At 41.1% G+C, this 11,112-nt stretch overlaps 2 protein-coding genes across 6 annotated transcripts in view; one reads left to right on the top strand and one right to left on the bottom strand.

Annotated features, from left to right (window-relative positions):
• The window catches only part of slc41a2b (solute carrier family 41 member 2b), a 48,044-nt gene extending 42,887 nt beyond the window's left edge, over nucleotides 1–5,157 (bottom strand). The window contains exons 1-2 of one of the 3 annotated variants that reach the window (XM_034865386.1): nucleotides 5,048–5,157; nucleotides 1,082–1,667 (exon numbers count right to left, since the gene is read on the bottom strand). In XM_034865386.1, coding sequence (XP_034721277.1) covers nucleotides 1,082–1,624 — 543 coding nt within the window. In that variant the 5' untranslated portion in view covers nucleotides 1,625–1,667; nucleotides 5,048–5,157. Of the gene's footprint in view, nucleotides 1–1,081; nucleotides 1,758–5,047 lie in introns of those variants that run through there. The other 2 variants (XM_034865388.1, XM_034865387.1) reach the window with 2 other exon arrangements.
• A 556-nt stretch (nucleotides 5,158–5,713) lies between these two features.
• On the top strand, nucleotides 5,714–9,435 carry cunh12orf45 (chromosome unknown C12orf45 homolog). Of its 3 annotated transcripts, none has more exons than XM_034865425.1 (5): nucleotides 5,715–5,988; nucleotides 7,636–7,710; nucleotides 7,840–7,973; nucleotides 8,881–8,943; nucleotides 8,977–9,435. In XM_034865425.1, exons 1-5 carry the CDS (start codon nucleotides 5,895–5,897, stop codon nucleotides 9,091–9,093), a joined length of 483 nt encoding a protein of 160 aa, XP_034721316.1. In that variant the 5' UTR covers nucleotides 5,715–5,894; the 3' UTR covers nucleotides 9,094–9,435. The 3 variants fall into 3 exon arrangements, with proteins under 3 accessions (XP_034721315.1, XP_034721316.1, XP_034721318.1); XM_034865427.1 differs by having other exon boundaries at nucleotides 5,720–5,988; nucleotides 8,881–8,942; nucleotides 8,988–9,435; XM_034865424.1 differs by having other exon boundaries at nucleotides 5,714–5,988; nucleotides 8,881–9,435.
• The last annotated feature ends 1,677 nt before the right edge of the window (nucleotides 9,436–11,112 follow it).

The following is an 11,112-nucleotide window of genomic DNA, read 5'->3' as shown; positions in this document are numbered from 1 at the left end:
CATGTTAATAATCACTACTTTTAGCGTGTATAGAGCAGCATATCTCCACCAGACTCCATGTAAATAATCACTACTTTTTGGAAGCTAGCTACTCAACATGGCTGGATTTAAAATACAGACCGATGTCCTGCTTCAAATTTGACCGGCTGCAATTTAAGTTTTTGTGGACACTATTTTCCTGAGCAATGACGAATTTTAACAACACGTTTATGTGCACTTAAGGCTGTGAAATTAATCAATGTAATCGCAGTGTTGATTTTGGCTCCTGACGTCCAGCCATTTGGCTGCAGGACCAAAAGGTACATTTTGGAACCCTGACCCTAAATAAGTGCACTTCCTGTTGGTTATACCTTCCTAAAAAAGTAGTTTAGACAATCCAGATAAACTGTTGATTGTCTGACTGCCCACGTTTCTTAAGTTGTACGTTCCAAAATCTCAGTAATTACTTGAAATACAATTTTAGGAACATAAATAAACTGGAATTAGCCTTGCTTAACCCTTGTGTCAAACTGACCTGTTTCTAAGGGTTTTATACGAGAAATGTGGATTTATTTCAACCAAATTGCCCAAAAATAACATGGATGATTCCAGTAACATTCTTCAGGTAAAATTAATGATTAGTTTCAGTGAATTTTTTGGGTGTTTTGTTTAATCTTACGGCGTTTGAATTATTTTTTTAATGGTTTCCAAGCAGTATCTGGACTAAACTTGAACACCTACCCATCTGAGATCCACTCAAAATCCTCTGATCTCGACTATTAGTCAAAATAATTCCTAATTTCTGCCTTTTAAACTAAAAACTTAAGTATAATTTTATGTAAATAAGGTTTTTTGGACCACGAATTCCAAGAATAAATGTAAAAACTATTATTAAACCAGCTCAGGTATTTAAAAAAAGTGCCAAAAGCTGAAAAAAAGTGACAAATAAATCAGAAAAAGCAACAAAAAACAAAGAAATATTCATTTTCAATCTTTACCTGGAAGGACACGTTCATGGTTAACGGGAAGACAACACAAGGGTTAAGCTCCCGAACATGCTGCTTGTTTTTCAAAATAAAGGTTGTACTGTAGCTCGGCTTACCTGCACAATGTCCAGCACCACACCAGCCGAAACCGTCCCAAATCCGGCAAGCAGGAACGGCAGCAAGATCTGGAGCACCATGGCCACGAGGCGCTCCTTGGGCATGTTCTGCATGGTGGGTCTCCGTCCTACTTCCTCCCCTTCTTCTTCTTCTTCTTCTTCCGCCTCCTCGCCGGAGAGCCTCCTCTCGCCCAGCATGGGCTCCGTTTCGGAGAAGCCACCGCCCCCGTCCCCGCAGTCAGATAAGGACACGGAGGTGCGGGAGGCCCGGTCCAGGAGGCGTCGGCCCTCCGCGTGCGACGCCTCCTGCCGGTAGCCGTTCTGGAGCGAGACGGGCTCGGGTTTGGCGCCCACGTCCACCATGGCCAGCCGCTCCTCCTGTAGCTTGGTGTAACCGGTGGGGACCATGGTCTGGAATAGAGAGGCGATCCGGCCTTTCACGGATAGGGAGCTCCGGCCGCCGCCCGCTGCTCCGCTCATGCGCACCGTCAGGCTAGAGCCAAGGGAGTCCCCGATAGCTCCTCCCAGACTCTGGATACTCATGGTGGGCTACAGGGCCGCAGGGTCCCGTCTCCTGTCATCCAGCCTGAGAGCAGTGGGAAAATGAGACACAGTGATGAAGTGGTCAAGACTAGCTCAGGTACCCCCCATCCATGTTGGGAATTGAGTCTCGTGAGCCTGAGGGGAAAGACAGCAGAGGAGAGGGTAGCTAGGCCGGGAAAACACAGCATGAAGCAACATGAAGGGTATCTGTAGCTTGTTTTTAACCTTAATTCATATGTTTTCATCATGTCGTGCAGCCGTAGGGTTTAGTTGACTGGTGGACAACAACCATCTTTGACATTAGTCCGGTAGTCGAGATCGCGGCGAAGACGAGCTACGATGGGAGTTGTGCAGCTTCCATATACTTGCACTGAAAGGTCTTGATTTCCCACTGAGAGACTCAGATTATCTGATTATAGTGTCAGTACAACAATGTGTGTAACCTGACATAGTCCCGAAAAAGACCAAAAACTGTCAAAAGAGTCAGACAACATTATGGGAAGGACTCCTACCTTTCTGTTAAAGAGTAAGATCCTTTACGTGTTACCTGACATGGTCCCGAAATCGACCAACTAACGACCAACTAACTATGAAAAGCTGTCTTCGTCCGTCTTTTCACTGTTAAAACAATGACCACTCAGGGAAATCGCAATATGGACTAATGCAATATCCAAATCGCAGGGGGGTGGGGGGTTAAACCATTGTACGTGAAGTTTTGTGGTGCTCTGGGGGATATCCGAGCCTATAAAACCCATCCTACAACAAAACAAAAAAAAAGGAAATATACTTTTGGTACAGATCCTCGCAAAAAAAAAAAATATTTTCATATTTTTCAATGAGAACAATGACGCAAAAATAATAATAATTCCCTCCAATATTGTGATTTAATATGTGGCTTTCGCAATATTATTTTAAAAAATGATTGCAATTCGAGACTCTCCTCATATTGTGCAGCCTTAAACCCCTTAAAGCCCCTAAAGCCTTAACTCACTCATTTATGTGAAAATATGCTAGCGCTATGCTAAAAGTGAAGTTAATTGAAATGGAGTCTGGTGAGAAAAGTCATGGTCACCTGTGGCGTTGGCTATTGTTGGCCCTCGTTGCCTTAGTCTGGGCCAAATATTAGCACTGGAACACACCCCAGACTACAGCTGGCCTACAGGGTTACGTTGAACTAGGGTTGGGCAATAGGGAGAAAATCAGATATCACTATGTCAATATCGAGGCGATACTCTGGGGTTGAAAATAGTGCTTTAACAAAATATCTTCACACTTAAATTGAAGATAAATAATCATCAGTGATGTGGACATAATGTCTAAGTGCGGGGAAAGCCACAAGAACAGTCTGGTGAGTTCAGAGAAGTGCCTAATTTTACTGTAATGCAGCCTTTAAAACCAGGAAACACCACTTATGTCATATAACGAGATCTAAAATCTAAGACGATATCTAGTCTCATATCGCGATATCGATATAATATCAATATATTATCCAGGTCTACCATTGCGACCCTGTCTGTGACACTTAGACACCAATGCATGGGAAAATAGGGTCCAGGTTGAAACTAAATGACCCTTTAAGGTGACTTTGAACCGTCATGGACCAGCTGAGACTCTTCTTAGAAAGAGGACCACAACATCCACAATCCTCGGTAACCAGAGATCCGAGGATCTAAGGATCTAAATATGGAGCGGCTGTTTTCTATTGATATCTTAAAAGATACAACGGCTTCAGGATCCTGTTTTGGTCTCCTCCCCATTGGCTCCAATGATCACAGTTAAATCAGAGCGGGACAATTTGTTTTTAACGACACTAAACAAGTGTCTCGTAGTGCTGTTTGGCAAATAATCCAGTGTCCTTGGGTGTGTTAAAGTGCCTATATCATGAAAATAAATCACTTTTTGGGGGATTGGGGGGTTATTTTGTGTCTGTGGTGCTTCCACCTGCACATATTCTGAGAAAAAAAACACTATCCATGCTGGTAAAAGCAGAAAATAAGCCTTTCTGAATACAGAAATTGCATATAATTGCAAATAAGTGATACAGTGATATAGCTGAGACTCTTCTTAGAAAGAGGACCACAACATCCACAATCCTCGGTAACCCGAGAGCCGAGGATCTAAATATGGACCGGATGTTTTCTATTGATAACCAGACTGGCCCACCACATCATTACGGTAGCTACAGGGTCCTTAAAGATACAAGGGCTTCAGGATCCGGTTTTGGTCTCCTCCCCCTGCTCCAATGATCCTAATTCAATCGGAGGGGGACAATTTGTTGTTAACGACATTAAACAAGTGTCTCGTAGTGCTGTTAGGCTGTTTTGGAAAACTGTGTTAGTGGTTGTACCGGCCCTTTAAAAAGGTATTTCTACAGGTAAAGAGTACCGTGTGGGCTGTAATCTGACGCCTAATGGATGTAATCAAGTCATTTTGAGGCAAAAAGCACCTTTAAAACACAAGGTAGGAGCGGCAATCTCTTTTCGGCAAGTGCCAAATTGCATTTTTTGGGGTTGAATTGCCCCTTTAAAAAAGATAAGAACTACAAGGTGCAGTATAATCTGATATATATACACCTCATTAACTAAATAAAGTCATTTTGAGGCATTTTTAGCCCTTTATTGACAAGGTCTGTAAGGTATGTATCTCTAGAAACATCCAAATTTATGGGGGCTGACAGGAAGTCAGTATAATTTTCATTTTAGGACTACATTTTTGTCACCCTTATACATTTAAAAACTCCCAAAAAGTTGTCAAAAACACTTTAACCTTTTGAGCATTGTGAGTTTAATAAGCGCAAATTCAATATTTGTGTAAATTGGTCCTATCATTGTTAACCAACACACTAGAAGTCAGCCATTTTTAATTGTACACTCTCAAGTTATTGTTGTTTTTGTAGTTTAACGTCATGTTTGTCCTTCTTTGTGGAATTTAATTTAATAATATTTGTCTGACATTTCATATTTTCTGTGACTGAATTTGGCTTAAAATCTGTTATATATTATATCTGTTATATATATATATATATATATATATATACACACACACACACACACACACACACAAACACACACACACACACACACCTAGGTCTAAATTCCGGCCTTTCATTTACCTGTCTTCATTTCTACTAGCTAGTTAGCTAGCTAGCTAGCTGGCTAATATTCTAGCTAGCTAGCTAGCTAATATTGTATAGTAGTTAGTTGTGGATGTGTGCTAACGTTAGCTAACACTTTGCTATGTTAGCTAACGTTAGCTTAGCAACGATAGGAATCAAAACAGTAGGTAGCACGGCTCCGTGACGTTACTTGCGTCGTCACTAACCGGGAGAAAAACAGCAGCCGACGTTAGTTAATAAATTAAGAACATGAAACGGGCTACTTAGTGTCGTAGTCGCCGTGTTTTTGATCCCTTTTCACAACTTACCTTTCTGGCAACGGACGCATTTGATTCGGGAAAAGAGACGAGAGACTTGTTTCTTGACAGTGAGCCAGAGAGCCGAGCGCCAAAGATCGTCTATGTTTGGGAAGATGGACTACTCGGTCTTGGAAAAGATGTACTACTCGGTTTGAAAATAGCGGCTGTAATTCGCAATTGCACTTGCGTTTTCGTGGCTATGTGCTCACTAGATGATGTGCTATTTGTCGACAAGGTGCGGCATAAATCGTCAGAACACAGCACAATTATCAAAAGTGTAAAAATGTTGGTCTTGTTTCACATGCTCACACATAACTTTCTATCTGAAGGTGTTTACTTTAGATAGGCATGTGAAAAATGGGACTGAGTTAATTCCCCTCGTTTTAAATCACTGATTTTATTCACTTTATAATCTCGGTGAGAATGTATAGTAGCGATAGTGATGTTAGCTGAAAACACTACATTTCACATTGTTTTGAGTCAACTTTGACACGGTATCAATAGTAAGGGAGAGTGAGAGGTCACGCTCCACTAACAAGCTTTGTTCTCGCAACACAAAGTGCCACTCAGACATGTCCAGTGTGCACGCGCAGGCTCCTTGTTGTCCTTTATAAATCACAAAAATCTTTGTTTATTACTTTTTTCTGTTAGGTCCCGGCATAATTAGCGATTTTACAGCCAACTTCACGGTGTAATTTCATGAAGTCTTCCAAAACACGAGAGGGCGCTGTATAAATCATTGCTTGAAACCATGGAAACCACCCGGACGTTGGTTGTACTTGTTAGCTCGCTAGCTAGCTAACAAGTAAAACCAACATCCGCTAGCGAGCTAGCTAGCTAGCTAGCAAATACATGCATGCACATGTCGATACAAACGTTTCCTCTAGAAATGGATTTAAACGTCAAGAAAACGAGTTCAAAGGCGTTGCTTTCATGTGGGAACGGAGAAGGTTTGAACACGTTTGTCAGCAGTTATAATGTTGGAAGAAAAACGCCGCTAATTTGAATGAGAAATGCCTGTTTAGCTAGCTAGCTAGGTAGCTAGCTAGCTAAACGTAGGCATTTCTCAACGTAGCTAGCTAGCTAAGCTAGCTACAAAGTTAGCTAACTAGCTAGCTACGACCAGGTTCAACGTCAATTCTGTGAATTAGTATAATTAATATATTCTTCCAGGAACTGTTCAATGTCCAAATGAGGATCATTATAACGACTTTAATGTGTCTTACAAGTAGCTATTATTTATTTATATATTATAGTAAGAATTTAACGTAGCTAGCGTTAGCTAACGTAACGGTTAAACGTAAAATAACGTAATTTGTTCGCCAGCTCTTGTTTTTGATATTCCCAAAAATCTTGAATAGTAGTTATTAGCAAGTAGCTAGTTTACAAATGATGTTGCTAATGCCCTAATTGCTAATATTAGCAGGCAATACATATGTTTAGTTTTAGGCAAAATGAAAGAGATATGAGTAAAAACAAACATCTTGACCTTCTTATATCAACACACAATAGTTTGCAAAATCAATGTTGAAATGATAATCAATCCCACAGTTACGTATTACATGAGACGTAATTATTCACGTCAAACAACGTAAACAACAGAGCTTTTAGTGACAACTTTCCCGTTAAATATACACATAAAAGATGGTTTAGCTCAAATTGAACGGACGTTATTGAATCTCTGATTAGACCGTGGACAGCTGCAGAGTTGACATTATTTTTAGCTAGCTAAATTAAGCTGATTTAGCTAAAATAAGCTAGCTAGGTTAAGCTAATTTAGCTAGCTAAATTAAGCTGATTTAGCTAAAATAAGCTAGCTAGGTTAAGCTAACTTAAGTTAAGCTAACTTAGCTAGTTAAGTTACGACCCGCTAAACAGTCAGCTAACTACGGCTTAGTTCAACGTTAGTCCTGTGATTAAATATAAGTAATATTTTCTTCCAGGAACTGTTCAGTGTCCACATGAGTTTCATTATAACGACTATAATGTGTCTTACGTCCAAGAGAGTTTTAACGTAGCTAACGTAACTGCTTAACGTAAAATAACGTTATTTGTTAGCCAGCTATTGACATGTTTTTGAATAGTTACTAGCAAGTAGCTAGTTTCTAAAGGCTGTTGCTAATGTGTGTTGTTAATATCAGCAGGCAATGCATATATTTAGCGTTAGACGAGACCAAAGGGATATGGGTAAAAAGACATAATTATTCATGTAAAATATTATGAGTAATAGAGCTTTTAATGACAACTTTCCCATTAAAAACAATCATTTGAACAGCAGCAATGTGCAAAATGCTAAAACCAAAACATAAAAGATGGTTTAGCTCAAATTGAACTGACATTATTGAATCTCTGCTAAGACCGGGGACAGCTGCAGAGTTGACGTTATTTTTTAAAATCTACAGTAGTAAGTGAGATATTTCTATTATCTATGCCATTCAGTGACCCCTAAATATAAGGGATTGTCCCTTTTTACTAGGACTTTGTACTGCCTTTCTCTCAGTCTTTGCATCAACATGTGTGTCTTGATTTGATTCGTTTTCACTATTATAAACCAGTACTGGTGTAACTCTTTGTGCGCTTGTCTGTTGTGCTGCTAGGTCTCAGTGAGAAGCTCCTCCTCAAGCCGAAGGCCGGCAGACCCCCCCAGACGGAGAGAGTCCCGAGAAGCAGCGGTGAGACCACGCATCCCTTCCCTGCATGCTGTTTTGGCAGCAAAACTAAGAACAAACAGCTTTTTCTATAGTTTTTTTAAAGCCAGAGGTGTGATGTTGTTGTGTGCTTTGTGTGGTTTTGTGCGTCAGTGCTGGAGCGGCTGCAGACCTTCCTGCCCCAGATGGCCGCGGCCAACGAGAAGCTGCAGCTGCAGATGGCCGACGCTCCGGCCGGACGCTTCGACATCGAGAGCGTGGACGAGGCCGAGCGGGTCATCGAGATGGTGAGCAGCGGTCTGCCCACCCTCAGGGGGGGTCCGCAAAAACCTCCAGACGGGAAACAGGATATAACAAAGTCACATAACAGGCATATTTCAGAAAGGGAAGAAAACCCAGCACGTGTCAAGTGCCCGAGTTGAAGAGGAGAGAGTTGTTTTCACCTTTTACTTTTACATTTCATTAGGCCCACATCACCGTACAGCACAAAGTGTTCTTCCGAGCGTCTCGGATTCAGTTTTTATTGTGATTTTCATTTAGTCCGATTCTAGAAGGATTGCGATTGAATAGAACTGGAGTTTGAGATTTTCTATTCCTCATAGATGGATGGAGGGATGGATGGATGTTTAGATAGGTAGGTAGATAGATATGTAGATAGATAGATATTTAGATAGGTAGATAAATACGTAGGTAGATAGGTACATGGACAGATAGATAGATACTTTATTGATCCCCCCCCAAGGGAGATTCAAGATCCCAGTAGTTTACAGACACCACGCACAACACCCCAAACAGCATGATGAAATAAAAAAAAATCCACATGAATGTGCTACGAGATGTTTAAGCATGCATGAGACAAAACCAAAATAAGTTTGATGACACTTCTAGAGACGAGATATCATGAGACACTTCTAAGAAGAAAGCCTTAGATAAATTCTAAGGAAAATATTTATAAAAAAAAGTCAAAATATGATTTATCATGTTCCGCGTCCCCATGTAAACAAGCTAAAACAAAAGTAGGATCCCGTCTCTCGGTCCTGGTTAATCTTTTTTATTTTTTTAAGAGTTTTCGGGGGGTCATTTTAGGCCTTTTTGTTGGTATAGGACAGCTTAGATTTGAGAGGGGAGAGAGCAGGGTGCAGACATGCAGCCCAGGTCCTGGTTGATCTTTGATATCTTCTTCCTGTCCCTCAGGACGTGGCGCTGGTGGAGCTCAGCGGGTCGGACAGCGACTCAGAAGATGGAGACAGGACGTCGTCGGGGGAGGAGGAGGAGGAAGAGGAAGAGGAAGAGGAAGAGGGGGAGGAGGAGTCCGACTCCATCAGCGAGCAGACCCTTAAACTACCGGGAGACAAAGGCAAGAGGAAGAGAGCCGACATCCAGGTTCTCCATCCACCGGGAGAGTAGAGGAAGTCTCCCGCAGACGTTTCGGCTGCTTGTTGACTTGCTTTTCTCTACGGGGTGATGCGGGTTAAACAGACCAGGGACAAAAACCTCAGGCGTGGACTTTCACAGACACAGAGACGGAGAACAGGAAGACACAGATCTTTCTCATCTTATCCCATCCCTATGGGAACAAATATCATTTTGTACACTGAAGGCTCTCAGCTGTAAAAGTGCCTTTGGAGGCAGACCAGATGCTGGGGTTCCCTCATCCAGTCTGGCCCATCAGCTGACCTCCGAGTGGACATAATGTGCAGGGGGTTCCCCAGGAAAGTTGTTAAGCCTGAGTGTCTTTTTTTTGTCAAGGGGCCGCTCCCAGACTGATGGCAGCATTAATGTAGAGTAGTTTCTGTCCATTTGGGTTTTTAACCCTTGTGTTGTCTTCCAGTCAACATGAAAAAAATCCTCTGGTTTGGTCGCTATTTCCAGCATTTTTGTCACTTTTTGAAAGTTGTGGGTGCTCTTTTTGATGTTTTTGGTGTTTGTTTTTTTATATTTTTAATGTAACGCTTATTTAGACGGCCAATTTTTGTGACAAAAAAGAGCAAAAATTAACTGAAAACGGGTCAAATTTGACCCAAGGACAACATGAGGGTTAAAAAGCTTTCTGGACCGATTCAGTAAGTCTAAAGCTAAACGCTTACTGGAGATTTGCAAAATATGACTGCGTCCCTTTGTAACTGGAGTTAAAAAACACACACACACACACAGTGGGGGGGGGGGCATGAGGCCCAGTACTCAAGGAAGATAATTACCAGAAAAGATGTTTTGATTTTATTTAATTTTTTACATGGTAATAAATAAATCAAATAAAACCTCTGTACACAAGCCCTGTTGCCTCCAGATGTGTTGATTCTGCTAACATAGTCCCTGTCATAATCAAATATTATTAAATACACATGATTGCTTCTCATTAACCACCCCCCCCCTTCTCATCGGAAATCCGTGTTTTGGATGTGAAGACGACTTCATTTTTGGGGTTCACCTTGAAAAGTCGAAGTCATGATCAAGATAAGTAAACACGCTGCGGTTTGGATTTAAGGATTTAAGGTTTTTAGATGAGATTCATCTTTATTGTCAGTGTACAAAGACAACGAAATGTAGTTTGCGTCCATTCAGAAGTGCAAAAAGAGCAGAAATTTGCAATGCAATATACAAAGTATATAGACAGGACAAGAAGTATATGGCAGTGTACTTGGACACAGTTTGGTCGATATAAAGTCCTAAAGATGTCGGGAAAACGTTTGTCTGCCATCATAGCAAAAAAAGAACCCGAAACGTTTAAAAAAAGTGACAAAAACGTTGGAAAAAGTTACAAATCGTCAAATATGACAACAACGTCAGAAGAAGCAACAAAAACTAGGTGGGCTAAAAAACGTATTGTGAACCTAAATTGAAATGGAGCCGGATCGTAATCTGCGAGGGGCCGGATTTGGCCCACGGGCCTTGAGTTTGACATATGTGCACTAGAACAATGTTTTCCAAACTTAGGGTTGGGACCCAAAATGGGTCGCAGACCCGTTTTACTGGGAGTAAAATGCATATCAATGTTATGTGAATGAGCGTTCCTGATCTTTGACTATGCTATACTGCCCTCTGCTGTCCAAATTCATATTAGTTTTTTGTCCGAAGTCTGGGATCTGTCAGTGTTGATATGATGTCCAAACAATAAATATAAGGACGACTTTATTAATGTTGGCTTTACCAAAACTATTGGGAACGGAGAAGAGAGGCCTCAGGGGGGTTTTATGTGGAGAAGTACTCAGTAACGAGAGTTTTAAAATGAATTAACTGGACGGACATCTTCAAACTAAACATTCACAGCATCGGGGAAAGTCCAAAGAGTGTTTCCTTTGCAAAGAAGAATCCTTTAAGAAACAGTGTTTTGACAGCGGAAAAGGAAGTCATTAATTCAATTCAATTCAATTTTATTTATAGTATCAATTCATAACAAGAGTTATCTCAAGACACTTTACAGATAGA

The sequence above is a fragment of the Etheostoma cragini genome, unplaced genomic scaffold (genome assembly GCF_013103735.1).
Source record: "Etheostoma cragini isolate CJK2018 unplaced genomic scaffold, CSU_Ecrag_1.0 ScbMSFa_1523, whole genome shotgun sequence".
NCBI classification, from domain to species: Eukaryota; Metazoa; Chordata; class Actinopteri; order Perciformes; family Percidae; genus Etheostoma; species Etheostoma cragini.
The sequence above is the reverse complement of the archived record's forward strand: the minus strand, read 5'-3'. Positions and strand labels throughout refer to the sequence as shown.

Bases quoted from the DNA above. Each gene is read 5' to 3' on its own strand.
- cunh12orf45 (XM_034865424.1), top strand. From the start codon at position 5,895: ATGCACATGTCGATACAAACGTTTCCTCTAGAAATGGATTTAAACGTC. The intron at 7,711-7,839 runs GTGAGACCACGC...TTTGTGCGTCAG, and splicing joins GAGAGTCCCGAGAAGCAGCG to TGCTGGAGCGGCTGCAGACC. The intron at 7,974-8,880 runs GTGAGCAGCGGT...CCTGTCCCTCAG, and splicing joins CCGAGCGGGTCATCGAGATG to GACGTGGCGCTGGTGGAGCT.